Raw genomic sequence first — 12,397 nt, 5'->3', positions numbered from 1 at the left:
CGAGAAAATATCACGAACACAATAAAATCTCTGCAAAACACAATAAGATACATACCAGCACAAGTACATGGGACGGACGACCTCACCGCAACCTGATGTACGGTACACACCTGGACTCGGAACGTTCTTTTGGCCACCGCCAAAGAGGGAGCTGCTGGCAGCAGCCTGCAGCACTGCAGCCTGCAGGACACAAGGGAAGTACGGGATTGGTGAAGTGTAAGCAGGTACGATTGAGGTGACGCTAGCGCAGGTGAGGACACTGCTGGCTGGATCTTGTCGATGATGGCGGTGTGGACCTGCTGATACGAAGAAGAGCTGCAAGTACTGGATTGCCCACCGCCGGAGACGTCTAGGATGAAGGAAAGCCGCTTCCAGCGGTTGGATCCAGCGGAGGGTGCTGCTTCCCTCGACATGGAGATACAAGTAGCTGAACTGGAGTCGTTACTACATACCAGGGCTCTCCTACTCTAGATATCATAGCTGCAAGAGCTTCTTCAGTGTTGTCTGTGAATGCACCACGGATGCTGGCTTTGAGAAACCGCGCTTTAGTAGCGCTACTGCTGACAGCAGTCTGCTGTACTCCGTAGTACTGGTGATACTACGATCAGAGGGCTGCTGGGCTGGCGGATTAGTGTTTGGTGATGACGCATTTAATCTGTCAGTGGCCCAACATGCAAGGTACTGTGATATTATCGAGAGCGACATCCATGACTCATTACCGCCTACTAATTACTGTCGGTTGTGTATTAATCTTTCTGTAGTGCATGCCCGGCATTCATCGGGCGACCAGGCTCTCGCCTGTTAATTTCTGCATCGTTGCGGCGCTTGCGGCTCCGGTTAACCATCAACTTCTCGCCCGTTCCGTCAACATGGCTGCGTACATGCAGTGCAAAAATCCAGTGAACGCAGCAGTTCATTTTTGCGTGGTATCGACACGGACAATACTCGGCCGTAAGATTAACTGGCCAACCAGTGCTCGGCTGTGAATCCACGTCCATTCTAGCATAGCTGACGGAGAATTGAGCGGCCACGTCTAGAGCCTCCTCCGACCTGCCGCGCGAAGGAACGTAGAACCGCGGTGGCTGCGCTGCTAGAACCCTTACGACTTCATCACCCGTGTCATCAATCAAGAAGTTTATGCTGCACCGGTCGTGCACATATTCACGGAGGAAACCGCTCGTACGAAGAGAGGTCGCCCGTGCTTGGAGGCGCTTGTCCCGTTTTCGATGCTGAAGAAACTCCAGCGCCGCCATTGACCTATGGCTGCAGCAGTCACGCATCTGCTGCAGTAGAAGAACCAGCTTGAGCTTCCTTTTTTGCGTGTAATCTCTTTTGAACGCTCGATTAAACGTCTCACAGGGGTTGTTAGTAGTGGCAAACCCCGATGGAGTGAGATAGCACTGCCAGTTGCTAAAGTTTCGTGACAACCATTGCTTTTCCATGTACATCCGAAAAGTATCCAACTCTGGCCGCTTGTTCCACTGGAACAACACCTCCTTCATTCGCGTGAAGTACTCGTCTTCAGTGAAAGAGAAGTGCAGATCGTAGATGTCTCTAAAGACCATAGCCACAAGGTCGCTATGTAGGCCACGCATACGCTCTTTAACCGCAGCCCGTACTTTGGCAACGACGTGGTAAAAACACATGAGATATGTGTACGTGCAGACAATTCCAAAGACGCTCCGCACTGCATTGAATTGAGCCGAGTCGGCGTCGCCCATGACGTATCGCACACTCAGTCGTTCGCCAGTCACCTGAGCAAACACCGCACGCAGTGCAGCAAATGCACTAAAGAAGTGAGCTTCTTCCAACTGAGACGTAAGAAGTAGAGCCAGCAAGTGAAACCGACGCGATCCATCGGAAAGTCCGCAGACAATAACCGGGTAGCTTACTTGGTCCAACTGGAATGTCGCGTCCACATGCAGGATAACTGAGGCTGGGTCGCGGTTTGCCGAGCGTAAGAGTGACTTTGTCGTAACGCCAACAACGAATGGCCTGTCGTCCGAGCCGTCGCCCACAACGCACTTGCCGCTGATGTCGGTCTCTCGGGTAAACGTAAAAGCTTCATTTTCTGCTTCGCTGCCAGTGAAGGATGCAGCTGCAAAGTGTTCTGCCACGTTACTGAAGCGATCATTGCCGCCGAGCCTGGTCCGCCGAAAATGGCTAACACAATTTTGCACTTTGCGTAATTCGGGCAGGTCTTGTAGGCTCAGCGAGAACTTGCGCGACATTGCGTGTAGAATACGGAGCGGTGTTAGGTTTTCGCGAGTCATGTCGTGGATGAACGTCCGTTGTGCTCGTGTAATGGAGGGTTTGCGGCGCGGGTTAGCTGCAGTGAAGTGCTTCTCAAGCTCGCTTATGGTTACCGTCTTGGCTTCCTGGCAGACCAGCACCTTGGCACGCCACGGGCACTTAATAAACGGGGACACCGCCTTGCACTGCTTGCACACACAGCTTAGGGTTTTGTACCGCATTGAATGCGGCGATGCTGACGTACACACGGTGCAGGGCATGAGTTGGCTTTTGATGGCCTTGTAGGCTTTCATTCCCAGCAGCAACAAGTCCGCGTCGCCTTCAGTGAGCTCGCTACAGAGCAGTTGCCAGGCATGAGAGGTGGGCATCGTGGTGGGTAGATGTAGCCGAAGGGGTAGATGGTTTTCAAGGGAGACTGAAAGTAGCAGGTGGTACCTTGGACACCGATCTTGTGTCGGCCACAAAATTTACGGTGGCCAACCGATTTGTGATGTGCTTTGTCAAATTTTAATGTGTAGGACCAAATTTTGTGGTGTCGACCAGTAGATTATTGTGCTAATCTGCCGTTATTGTGATACTCAAATATTTGTTGTGCTGGTCAGCATCTGTCATCCAGCTCCTCCCCCTGCCAGAGTGGAAACCATTCAGCCACCACATTCTTACCCGCTGGCTTCGCTACCACGATGCCCACCAGACATCCTTGGCGCGTTCTTGCCTCTGCAATGTCACCACTCGAGGCTGACACACTCATGGGGAATGCAAGAAGTTCCGAGTCGACAAGAGCGACCTAGCCCCCTGTTTCGTCTGTATGCAGCCAACTCCCCACTCAATGCGAGTTCAGCGGCTGCGTTGCTCGTGTCAGGCGTGTGAGGACGTGAAGACCACCCCTTTGTGCCCATGTCGGGCTCGAGTCATGATCTGCCAACTCGAAGGACTAGTTACAGAAGAGGACGCCTACAGTCACATCACGCCAGCTCGTCAGCCAAGCAAGCCTGTTCTAACGACTGGCATGAAGGCGGTAGTGAAGGACTGGGCCTCGCAAGGCCTAAAGCCAAAACGAATCTGGACAGCGCTTCTAGATCGTTTTAATCTACAAGAGGAAACAGCACCAAAACTGTCGACAGTCCAGCGGTTCGTGCACCACCATGTTGCTGGGAGACTCGGAGGGAGTGATTTGTTTGAGGCTGTGCGAAGAAGATTCGTGAATCCGCATTTACAGGATCCGAGGAAGAGACGGCAGCTTTCACTTTCACGAAAGAGAGGGATGGCGAAGGTTAAGCGGTGACGGGGAACGGTAGCGACAAAAACCCATTCGTCGTAGGGGTTACCTCCAAAAAACTACTTCGTCGTGCAGATCGTGATCCAGCGTCTTTCATTTTTCACTTAGACGCGACCTACAAGCTTACCCAGGTTGGCTATCCGGTAATCGTCGTGGGAATATCTGATAGAGCTCGCCGATTTCACGTGATGGCTATTTTTATAGTATCTCAGCAGCAGCAGGAGCACCACTCGGAGGTTCTTGCGATGCTTCGAGAAATCTATGTTGCTGTTACAGGCAAGCCGTTACGTGTCCACTACGTGATGGGCGACGCAGATGCTGCTCAATGGAATGCTGTCCACGAAGTTTTCAGTCCCGACAACGATATCGTTTTCCTGATGTGCTATTTCATGTAGCCAAGAAAAGTTTACGAAAAGACGCGGTGCTTATCTCTTGGAGTCGCAACCTCGGTGATGAAAGATATTCACGCCCTTCATTTTGCATTAAGTGAGCTGGATTTCCACCAAACCCTCACCGTCGTGCAAGGAAAGTGGGCAGAGAAAGCAGAGCTGACCACTTTTTCTCAATACTTCTCGAAATACTGGTTGAATCATCGTGTGTGGCGCTGGCAATGCTTCCAAACCCCGAGCGGCTACGCTGCCACTAACAATCCCTGCGAGACATTTAACGCTGCTCTCAAACGTGGTGTTACTATGAGACGGAAGCTCAAGGTCGGTGCTCTCATCCCTCAGCTACTGCTACTTTACTCCAACGAGAGAATGGTATCGCGCCCGTTCTCAACAATCTGCAAGCCTGACGCAAGACTAGTGCGTCGAGTTGGAGCAATGGCAAGGGCGAATCTGCTCTCTCTGCACTCTACGTCTAAGAGTAGCATTGCGTTTTTGCTATCTGATTCCACCGTTGACGAGCAGCAAGATGTGGTGCGTGTCTTGAGTAGACCCTCTCCACGCGTCTTCGACGAGACTCGACGCCGAACGCTCGAAGATTTGCCGGTTTCATCCAAAGTGAACAAGCTAACTGCCAACATGGAGCTTCGTGGAATGCCTACGTCGGGTTGGGCAGTCGACATGCTCACACCCTCGTGTCCGTGCAAATTTTGGTTTAAGTATGGGTGCTGCATCCATGTTCTATACGCACTAGAGACGAGCGGATCCATGGACGTCATGGGAAGAGAAACACTTGTTAACAGAGCTCGTACCCGACGCGGCCGTCTCGAAAAACTGGTAAAGCTCTAGAGAGAGAATAGCTGGCTCGGGTTAGTTAGGCGAGAAACCAAAATACAAACTTGAGCGGATATTGCCAATAGAAGTTTGTCCTCGAGTGCTCGTCTACAATTTAACCAACCTTTCTGTACATCTCACGACGCAGACGATAGTAAAGCTCGAGGCAAAGTTTTGGGTCTAAACGACTTTTATTGAAAGATAGGCTGCATAAAGAAATCTTACATGGTGATGCTCACTTACCTTGGGATATAAGTTCTGTACATTTTGCAGAGCGTTCTTGTGCGCGTTTAATGATGTGTCACTCGACGGCAACCGATAAGTTTTACAATTTAGGCTGCGCAATGAGTAGTAGTACAAGTGTTTAACGACAACGACATCAACTTTTGATATGCAAAGAGCACAAAAGCAAACACCACCGTGGTTGTTCTTTACAAGTTGTCAGGCATGAGCTGGCGATTTCAAGAAGGTGTCGCTTGGCAAAAACAAACATGTTTTACGAGTTAGGCTGCAAAAAGAGTGATGACTTTAACACCAAGCTCCTAATCTATTAAACTTCAATTATATATGTATATTGAGAAAAGATTGTTTTTTGGTAGCATTTAGCGGTTCGTGTCCTATCGAAGCCACCTATCTAAGCCAGCTATGCATCTGCGGTTTTTCTCGCCGCGCGGACCCGCTTCATTGTCTCCTCCCGCTTGCGTTTTTTGCTCCACCTCGCAATGGCAACTCCTTGCATCTTGACAGAGCACTCAGACAGATGAAGCGCCGCGATGAATTTCTTCTTTCTTTCTCGAAGAATGCTTTTCTCGCTTTGGGAGTGGTTTGATGAATCCAGGCCATTCCTTCCATCACACAGTATGCCGACAACAGGGATGTCCACGCCGCCTCAGAACCATTTTGTGCTCCACACGCTATCTTCGTTGCGTATCTAAATGACGCTACACGATCTTCACGGCAGACAATAACATCCCCGAACACTGCGCCCCATTTGTTGATAGGCGGGGTTTCAGGTCGATAGCCTAGGAGCACAGAGTGGTAAACCAGATTGTTGAGAACGACGACGTCACCTGGCTGCTGTACTAAAACGCACGAAGTGGTCGCCTCCAGCATTCGATTGTGCGAGTTGCCTTTGTTTCCCCAGTTGGAGCTTTCTTTTGTCTCCGGCGGAAAGAACACTCATACTTTGAAGCAATATTTTGCACAAGGGGGGATGTAAGAGACTACCCTGCCGTGATCCACATGTACGGGGGACTCTCGGTTACCAGGCTGTAGCCAGTACTCCGATTTGTAGACGTAAGCCTCGTGAGACGGAAACTTCAGCTTGGGGTAGTATAACGGGAGGTTCACGGATACTTGATCGACAGGACAAAAGCGTCCTGCTTCTATCTCTTCCACTGCGCACTCGGCTACAGCTGCAGGGATATTTTGGGCACGAACCATGTCATAAAAGTGGTTTGGGCTGTCAGGTAGACGCTCGTATCCTTTGCAGCCAGACACATCATTGCATGCGTCCCGAAACAGTAGGGCAGGCGCCTGGCTTTCAATGATCTTGGTCCAGAAAATGGCTCGTTCAGGTACCGGTGCTTACCAGCAGATAGTTTTCGAAGGACACGATGTATTTTGGGCCGTTTATCTCCAAAGTCTCCAGTCTTGACTAGATTCTCCAAATTCAGTAAAAAAAAAAAAATGTGTCCATTTTGTCAGAATAATATCAAAAGTAGCTATGACCTGTTGTAATAATCCAAAGCTGTTGTACGACTGCGGGCTGCTGTACGATGGCAGTATGTTGTACGACGGGAATTAGTTGTACGGCGAGAATTCGCTGTACGATGGATGTTCAAAGCTCACAGCAGCAAACAGGCAGTGGTAGACAACAGTAGACAGCAGTAGACAGCAGTAGACGGCAGCGAGGACAGCACACCTTTCAGCGCCAGTCTGAAAATGAAGGTCAGCGATGCAGTTTGTACTGTATCTTAACCTTATTGGTGATAATAGTAGCCAATTGGAGCTGTACACGTTGCCATCGCCGATGGCCGATCGGTCAATAGCTTCTTTGTACGAGTGCTGATGTAGAGTGTGCAGTGTTGGACACTAATCCTGCCGGTGTTTTTGGTATTTACTCGAATTTCATACTTCCTCCGGATGCAACATTAGAGAGTTTTTGCAAGTTTTATGGTACCCATTCCTATAGAAACTCTTGAAATTGCCCAATAGCGTTCTAGAGGTTTCAGTCTGTGGGAATGGAAAAGCTCCCATAGATTTGGCGAATACAGGAAACAAAGCATTCTCCATATATTTGATGCCTTGCTTTAAGGTACCGGATTCCATGCATTTCTTGCAACCGATGTAAGAACTCCGTCTATAGTGAATCTGAAGATTTACATGAGTACAAAGTGCGCTGAGGACTATCAACAGTGTTTCATTGGCTGACCTTAGACGCAACATTTCATAACTTGAACGGGTTTGCACAAAATATAGTTCAGAGCGATATGATTGGCTATTTTGTGATATTTGATGCTTAGGGCAATTACACTGGTTGCAGGCAGGCTTTGGAAAATAATAATGCATATAAATAATAGAGGATTGGCTCCAAGAAATTAGATATTACTGGCACAAGCAAATTCAATAGATTATTTTTTAACATTTTACAATTTTATGGCGGAAAAATTTCGTTTATATACTTTAAAATGTCATTTTTGGCCACCCTTTATCGCCAACCAAACTCCAGCTCTTTTAAAACCAACCATCTACCTCCGCTCAATTTGACAAGACGGTCGACACGTCTGACAACTTGCAATGGCATTCTGAAATCGCCATGGTTGCCAACAGGCTCTACGCCCAATATTTCTACGAATCCAAGCCCTCAAATCTCTTTCAATGCCGCTACTGCAGCAATATCAGAAAGCAAGCCCCGTCTAACGGTTACACTAACTTGGTGAGCCACCTCAATGACAAGCATCCTCAATACCTCGACGATTACGCCGAATACGAGTGCCAGGGCGCTCAGCAGCTCGACGGTTTCGGCTTTGTAACCGACAAGCCAGCGATCATCTACAACTGGATGACTTGGGTCATTGCCAGAAACTTACCGCTCAGCGAGGTCGACAACGAGACCACGCGATTCATGTCGCGCTGGGACTCCATCTCATCACGGGCACTTAAAAAGTTCATGGCCGAAGTGGAGCGTATGACCGAGGAGGCCATCGCCGCACAGATGCTTGCCCGAATAGGCCTTGTCTTTGATGGGTGGACTAGCGGAACTACTTGCTACGTCGCTGTGTACGCTGTGTACGCTGTGTACGTCGTTGATGGTAGTGTTTTCTACCCGCTACTTGCCCTGTCTCCACTGGTTGAAGAGACCGATCTCGGCGCTGACTCTCATTTTGAGTTAATTGATGAGATTTTAGAAACATATCAAAAGTCAAGGACCAACATTGTATTCATTGTTGGAGACAACTGCTCCACCAATCAGGCAGTAGCTACCAGACTCGGCGTGCCATTGGTCGTCTGTGCCAGTCATCGCTACAATCTTGCGGCTCAGCGTTTTTTTTCGGGAGCGTGGGGACATGCTCGAGGACGTCAATACGCTGGTGGTGCAGCTTCGGACGAAGAAGAACAGCGCACACCTCCGCAAGCACACGGAACTGGCGGCTGTCAAGCGGAACACGACACGGTGGTCATCCACGTTCAAGATGGTGAAGCGCTATCTTGAGAACAAGGCAGCTGTCAAGCAAGTGGAGAGCGTTGAGGACCTGGTGCCGGGAGCCCGTGCGCACCGCAAAATTGAGAAGCTGTTTGAGCAGCTGCGAGCTCTGGAGTCGGTAAACAAGAAGCTGCAGTGCGAAGACACGTCGAAGGCCGACGTCCGCGTACTTTTCGACGGCGTCATCCAGCTCCACCCAGTGATGGAGAGCTATTTGTCAAAAGAGGCACACATTGTGCGCTCTCCTGACTTTGAGAATGGTATCGTCAAAATATATTATATTCACCTTTTGGTATAATATTTGGTACTCACGTTTGTTTTGATTATATGCGGCGGATACTGCCTCACCTTTCACTTCTGCGGCTTGGCACCATCCCTGAGCTTTACTAACAGCGGTGGAACCTTTGCCGGAGGGTCGCCACCGAGTTTCAGTCTCCAAATGTCACACATCACTGCTATCTTCAACAAATTACCTCGTCGCTCGCGTGGGAACCCGTTATCAATCGCCTTATCCACCAATACATCAACTGCAACTCTCACCTCACTGTCGCTTTCCACCCCAAATTCAAAATCGTCATTGAAATTTTTCAGGATCTTCATCGGCGATATCACTTCCCACAAGCTGCTCAAGCTGACGGTCCACGTCAATTCCGAGCGTGGTCAAAAAATCCTTCCCGAGGATAAATTCCTCTTCATCTCCGTCGATTACCAAACATTTCACTGGCTTAGTAAGGCACACAGGCCCTGCAACTGTATTTATCCGCAAATTCGCATCCACACAACCGTGAGCTCGGATAATGTGTCCTCCAGCTGTCCTCAGTACAACCGCCTCCTTCAATTTCTCCAGCTTCACCGCTGGATCCTTCGTCATCAGCTCTCTGAGATTTATCCTGCTGATAACGCTTGTATCTGCCCCTGAATCAGCGCAAAAGGGCACCGAGTGCACTCCGTTTAGCTCAACTAGCTGAACAGCAGGCAGACACTCTTTAATGCGCTTAACACTTCAATCGTGGGCGATCTTTTTGCGGTCATCCTTCTCACGGTTGCGCTGCTCATGCTGTTGCCGCAACAGATCAACCTTCTCGACGTGAATCGCAACTGGGCACTTCACTAACCAATGGTCCCCCTTACATTTTAGGCAACCACCGATCGGATTTGCAGCTCCTGTCTTGGGAGGTCCCTGTTGGACGCTCCGACCTTGCTTTCTACTATCCTGTAGTTGATGCAGAACAGGCTTCAGTTTGTCACTGTCCTTTGCCCTATTTTTTTTCTTCGAGCGACTCAACTCTCTTGAACTGTTCCATTTGTCCCCGGTTCGAGTTGAACTGCGTTGCCGCTTACGGCGCTGAAAGTCTCTTTCATGCTCAAGAGCTTTCTCCAAAATGGTCTTGAAAATCACCTTTTCATCACTACGCGCAGTCCGATTCTGATATGCCAGAATGGACTCTATCTCTTCCCGCAGTGCCGGGGGATCAAGGGACGCGACTAGTAATTTGCACTTCAACTTCAGACCTTCTTGATCAATAAATAATTTGCACCAGCCATTTTCTTCAATCACCTGGCGATTAGATCGAAAGTATTGCACTACCCGCTCGCGTACATCTGACTCCTGCAAGTTCATCCGTACTGCAGCCTTGAACTCAGCCGCAACGTTGGGCACCGTGTTGTTCTTCACTGTGGCGAGGATATCGTCGATCTTGCCCAGAAGTAGCTCGTTGGTCAGATCTTCCTTGTTAATTCTCCACTCCAGGTCGCACAGAGCCTCCAGCAAGCTCGGCTCGAACGAGCTTCAGATGTCTGTCGTCATGGATGAAATTTGCTCGGGGTCGTGGCAGCAGCGGATGGCCACTTTCTGCTCGTACTCCTTGCGTCTTCAATTCCATTCCACTAACGTTGCGTGCGATGTACTCTCGATCATCGACTCAACGAGTGGAACGAAAAACGATACTGCTGTCGATTCAGCTTTGCCTTTAGCTTCGGGTTCCATGCTTAACCGGTTACTAAAGTTAACTTTGTGGTGGGTCTCGCAAATGAACACCAAAATGGGGGAGCTGGCACTTCCTTCATGTCTTTGCCTGGTGTATTAAGCAAAACACAAACTGTTACTCTTTCTATTCTACTACGCTACCTGCCAGCCCGGGCCAGCAAGCCTCTCAACCAGCCATTCACTCGAAGGTTGGCAGTGGCAACCCTGCCACTGCCGATCTGGAGATTGCCTTGCCGCCCACTGCACGAGCTGTATGAGGATATCCAACCTCTAAAGCCACTACATTATCTCAGCTTAGATTTTCCACGTGTTAGTTATGAAGCAGAACATTATACAGACCGCTGGCCTTAAGTCGGGCGTAAAATCAACTGTTGAAGACATCACGGGAGGTGTGAGCGAATACATACTTTCTCAATGCAGTAAATGAACTGATACACTACGTAATATTGATAGTAAGTTTTCTTACAGTTAAAATCTTCCGGGGGCTGGTTCTGAGGCTGCGTACTATACAGATCGTTGTTCTTAAGTCGGGTAATGTGCTCTTGAAAGAGTTCTGTATCTGCTGTACGTGGGACTTGGCCAAGTCTTTTTAACATGTACTCCACCTTGCGACTCGTTTGGCCTTCGTTTATAGCCGACACAGCTTCCTCAATCCACTAAATTGCCTGAATACGATTTACGTTGTACTTTCCACCAGAAGGGATTGATTGGTTCACTTTCTAGCTTAAAAATCGTTTCTTTATGTCAGTCTTAAGAGATCGGTGTGCACATAGATAACAATTCGGATTAGAGCTTCAGCACGGTTTATCTCTATTTGTGCGTCCTGTACCGCTCGTTCGATTTTTTATGGAGAAAATCTTCTTCATGAAGACGACAGGGTTGCTTGGCTAATGCTTAGGAGGCTGTAAGTTGTCTCTTATTCATCTCAGCCTAAATATAATTTGTTTCGAAGATGTAAAATCTGCTATTTTGTGTTAAGGATAATCTAACAAACAGAAAAAAACACGAAAAAAAAGTCGCCGAACTGCTGTTTTTCCTGTTAAGCATTTATTCTGTGAGGTACGCTTGCTTCTAGAGTCGGAGTTTGGCTTGGAAACGGTCGTAGAGGTGCGTACGGAAACGGCTGGTGTTAACGATGCTGAAAAATGTGCACTGGTGGCCTGGCGGAAAGCACTCTTTCTGCCTAACTTCCGAGTTTGAAGAGCTTTTTTTCGAGCTTAAACCAGCGTTGATAAAAGGGATCAAACTGCGTCGATTCCACCAGTCAGTGCCTCGAAACAGCCCCTAAAAAGAGAAACTGCGCTTTGGCTCATGGAGATGTTGCATTAATTATCGACGAGAAGAAGTATGATATTGTAGAATTCTTGTTAACAAACTGTTGAATTCTAATGTAATTTTTGCTTGGCATTCTTCGGCGGGTAAGAATAGCAGCCTCACACTCTTCTGAAGTAGACACCGTTTTTATTCTCATATCTGGTGACACAACGCCTACAGTAGAAAGTGGCGCTACGGTGGTGACGTTGCTCAGCATGGTTTGTGGTTTTTCATTTGAAACTGATATTACTGAGTTGAGTTGCGCTGAATGCTCCAAATTTTTGCAAAAAACGCTAAATGCACGGTGCCCATGCTGTAATGGTACTTCAACTGCGCTTTGGAGCCAAGCTGGAAGTATTCACGTCGTAATTCTCGAGTTTCCTCTTGACGCACGTGATGTTTTGAGCGGGCTGCAAGAGCACGATCTAGTTTGTGTTAATGTAATGTGTCGCTAAGTTCTGTGAATGCTGTGGTCGTGATGTGATCTAAAGTTGCTTGTGCTATGTACAGGCTTGGAGCGAATTATTCTGTGTGAGGCTGTCCATACCAAAATTTATCCGACTTCCGACGTTTCCGACGCTGTGTGTGGATTTGTATGTTATACAAAAGCAAGTATTATTGAGGGTAACCGGTTCCTG

At 48.6% G+C, this 12,397-nt stretch overlaps 7 protein-coding genes across 7 annotated transcripts; 3 read left to right on the top strand and 4 right to left on the bottom strand.

Moving 5' to 3' along the window:
- Positions 1-654: 654 nt before the first annotated feature.
- PPTG_03103 (hypothetical protein) lies at positions 655-2,729 on the bottom strand. Its single transcript, XM_008895782.1, has one exon. It carries the CDS (start codon positions 2,619-2,621, stop codon positions 747-749), a length of 1,875 nt encoding a protein of 624 aa, XP_008894030.1. The 5' UTR covers positions 2,622-2,729; the 3' UTR covers positions 655-746.
- A 991-nt stretch (positions 2,730-3,720) lies between these two features.
- Positions 3,721-3,927, top strand: PPTG_03102 (hypothetical protein; the record flags this gene model as incomplete). The annotated part of the gene is made up of 1 exon (XM_008895781.1): positions 3,721-3,927. One exon carries the CDS (start codon positions 3,721-3,723, stop codon positions 3,925-3,927), a length of 207 nt encoding a protein of 68 aa, XP_008894029.1.
- Positions 3,928-3,984: 57 nt separating this feature from the next.
- PPTG_03101 (hypothetical protein) lies at positions 3,985-4,767 on the top strand (the record flags this gene model as incomplete). Its single annotated transcript, XM_008895780.1, has 1 exon — positions 3,985-4,767. One exon carries the CDS (start codon positions 3,985-3,987, stop codon positions 4,765-4,767), a length of 783 nt encoding a protein of 260 aa, XP_008894028.1.
- A 553-nt stretch (positions 4,768-5,320) lies between these two features.
- Positions 5,321-6,366, bottom strand: PPTG_03100 (hypothetical protein). Its single transcript, XM_008895779.1, has one exon. The coding sequence runs from the start codon at positions 5,863-5,865 to the stop codon at positions 5,434-5,436; it is 432 nt and encodes a 143-aa protein (XP_008894027.1). The 5' UTR covers positions 5,866-6,366; the 3' UTR covers positions 5,321-5,433.
- Positions 6,367-7,570: 1,204 nt separating this feature from the next.
- Positions 7,571-8,756, top strand: PPTG_03099 (hypothetical protein; the record flags this gene model as incomplete). The annotated part of the gene is made up of 2 exons (XM_008895778.1): positions 7,571-8,248; positions 8,313-8,756. The coding sequence occupies 2 exons, from the start codon at positions 7,571-7,573 to the stop codon at positions 8,754-8,756; spliced, it is 1,122 nt and encodes a 373-aa protein (XP_008894026.1).
- A 53-nt stretch (positions 8,757-8,809) lies between these two features.
- On the bottom strand, positions 8,810-9,058 carry PPTG_21201 (hypothetical protein; the record flags this gene model as incomplete). Its single annotated transcript, XM_008896454.1, has 1 exon — positions 8,810-9,058. One exon carries the CDS (start codon positions 9,056-9,058, stop codon positions 8,810-8,812), a length of 249 nt encoding a protein of 82 aa, XP_008894702.1.
- A 403-nt stretch (positions 9,059-9,461) lies between these two features.
- On the bottom strand, positions 9,462-10,445 carry PPTG_03098 (hypothetical protein; the record flags this gene model as incomplete). The annotated part of the gene is made up of 2 exons (XM_008895777.1): positions 9,462-10,245; positions 10,351-10,445. 2 exons carry the CDS (start codon positions 10,443-10,445, stop codon positions 9,462-9,464), a joined length of 879 nt encoding a protein of 292 aa, XP_008894025.1.
- Positions 10,446-12,397: the final 1,952 nt, after the last annotated feature.

The sequence above is a fragment of the Phytophthora parasitica genome (assembly GCF_000247585.1).
Source record: "Phytophthora parasitica INRA-310 unplaced genomic scaffold supercont2.4, whole genome shotgun sequence".
Classification (NCBI taxonomy): domain Eukaryota; phylum Oomycota; class Peronosporomycetes; order Peronosporales; family Peronosporaceae; genus Phytophthora; species Phytophthora nicotianae.
Note: the sequence above shows the minus strand (reverse complement) of the source record. Positions and strands in the feature narration are given on the sequence as shown.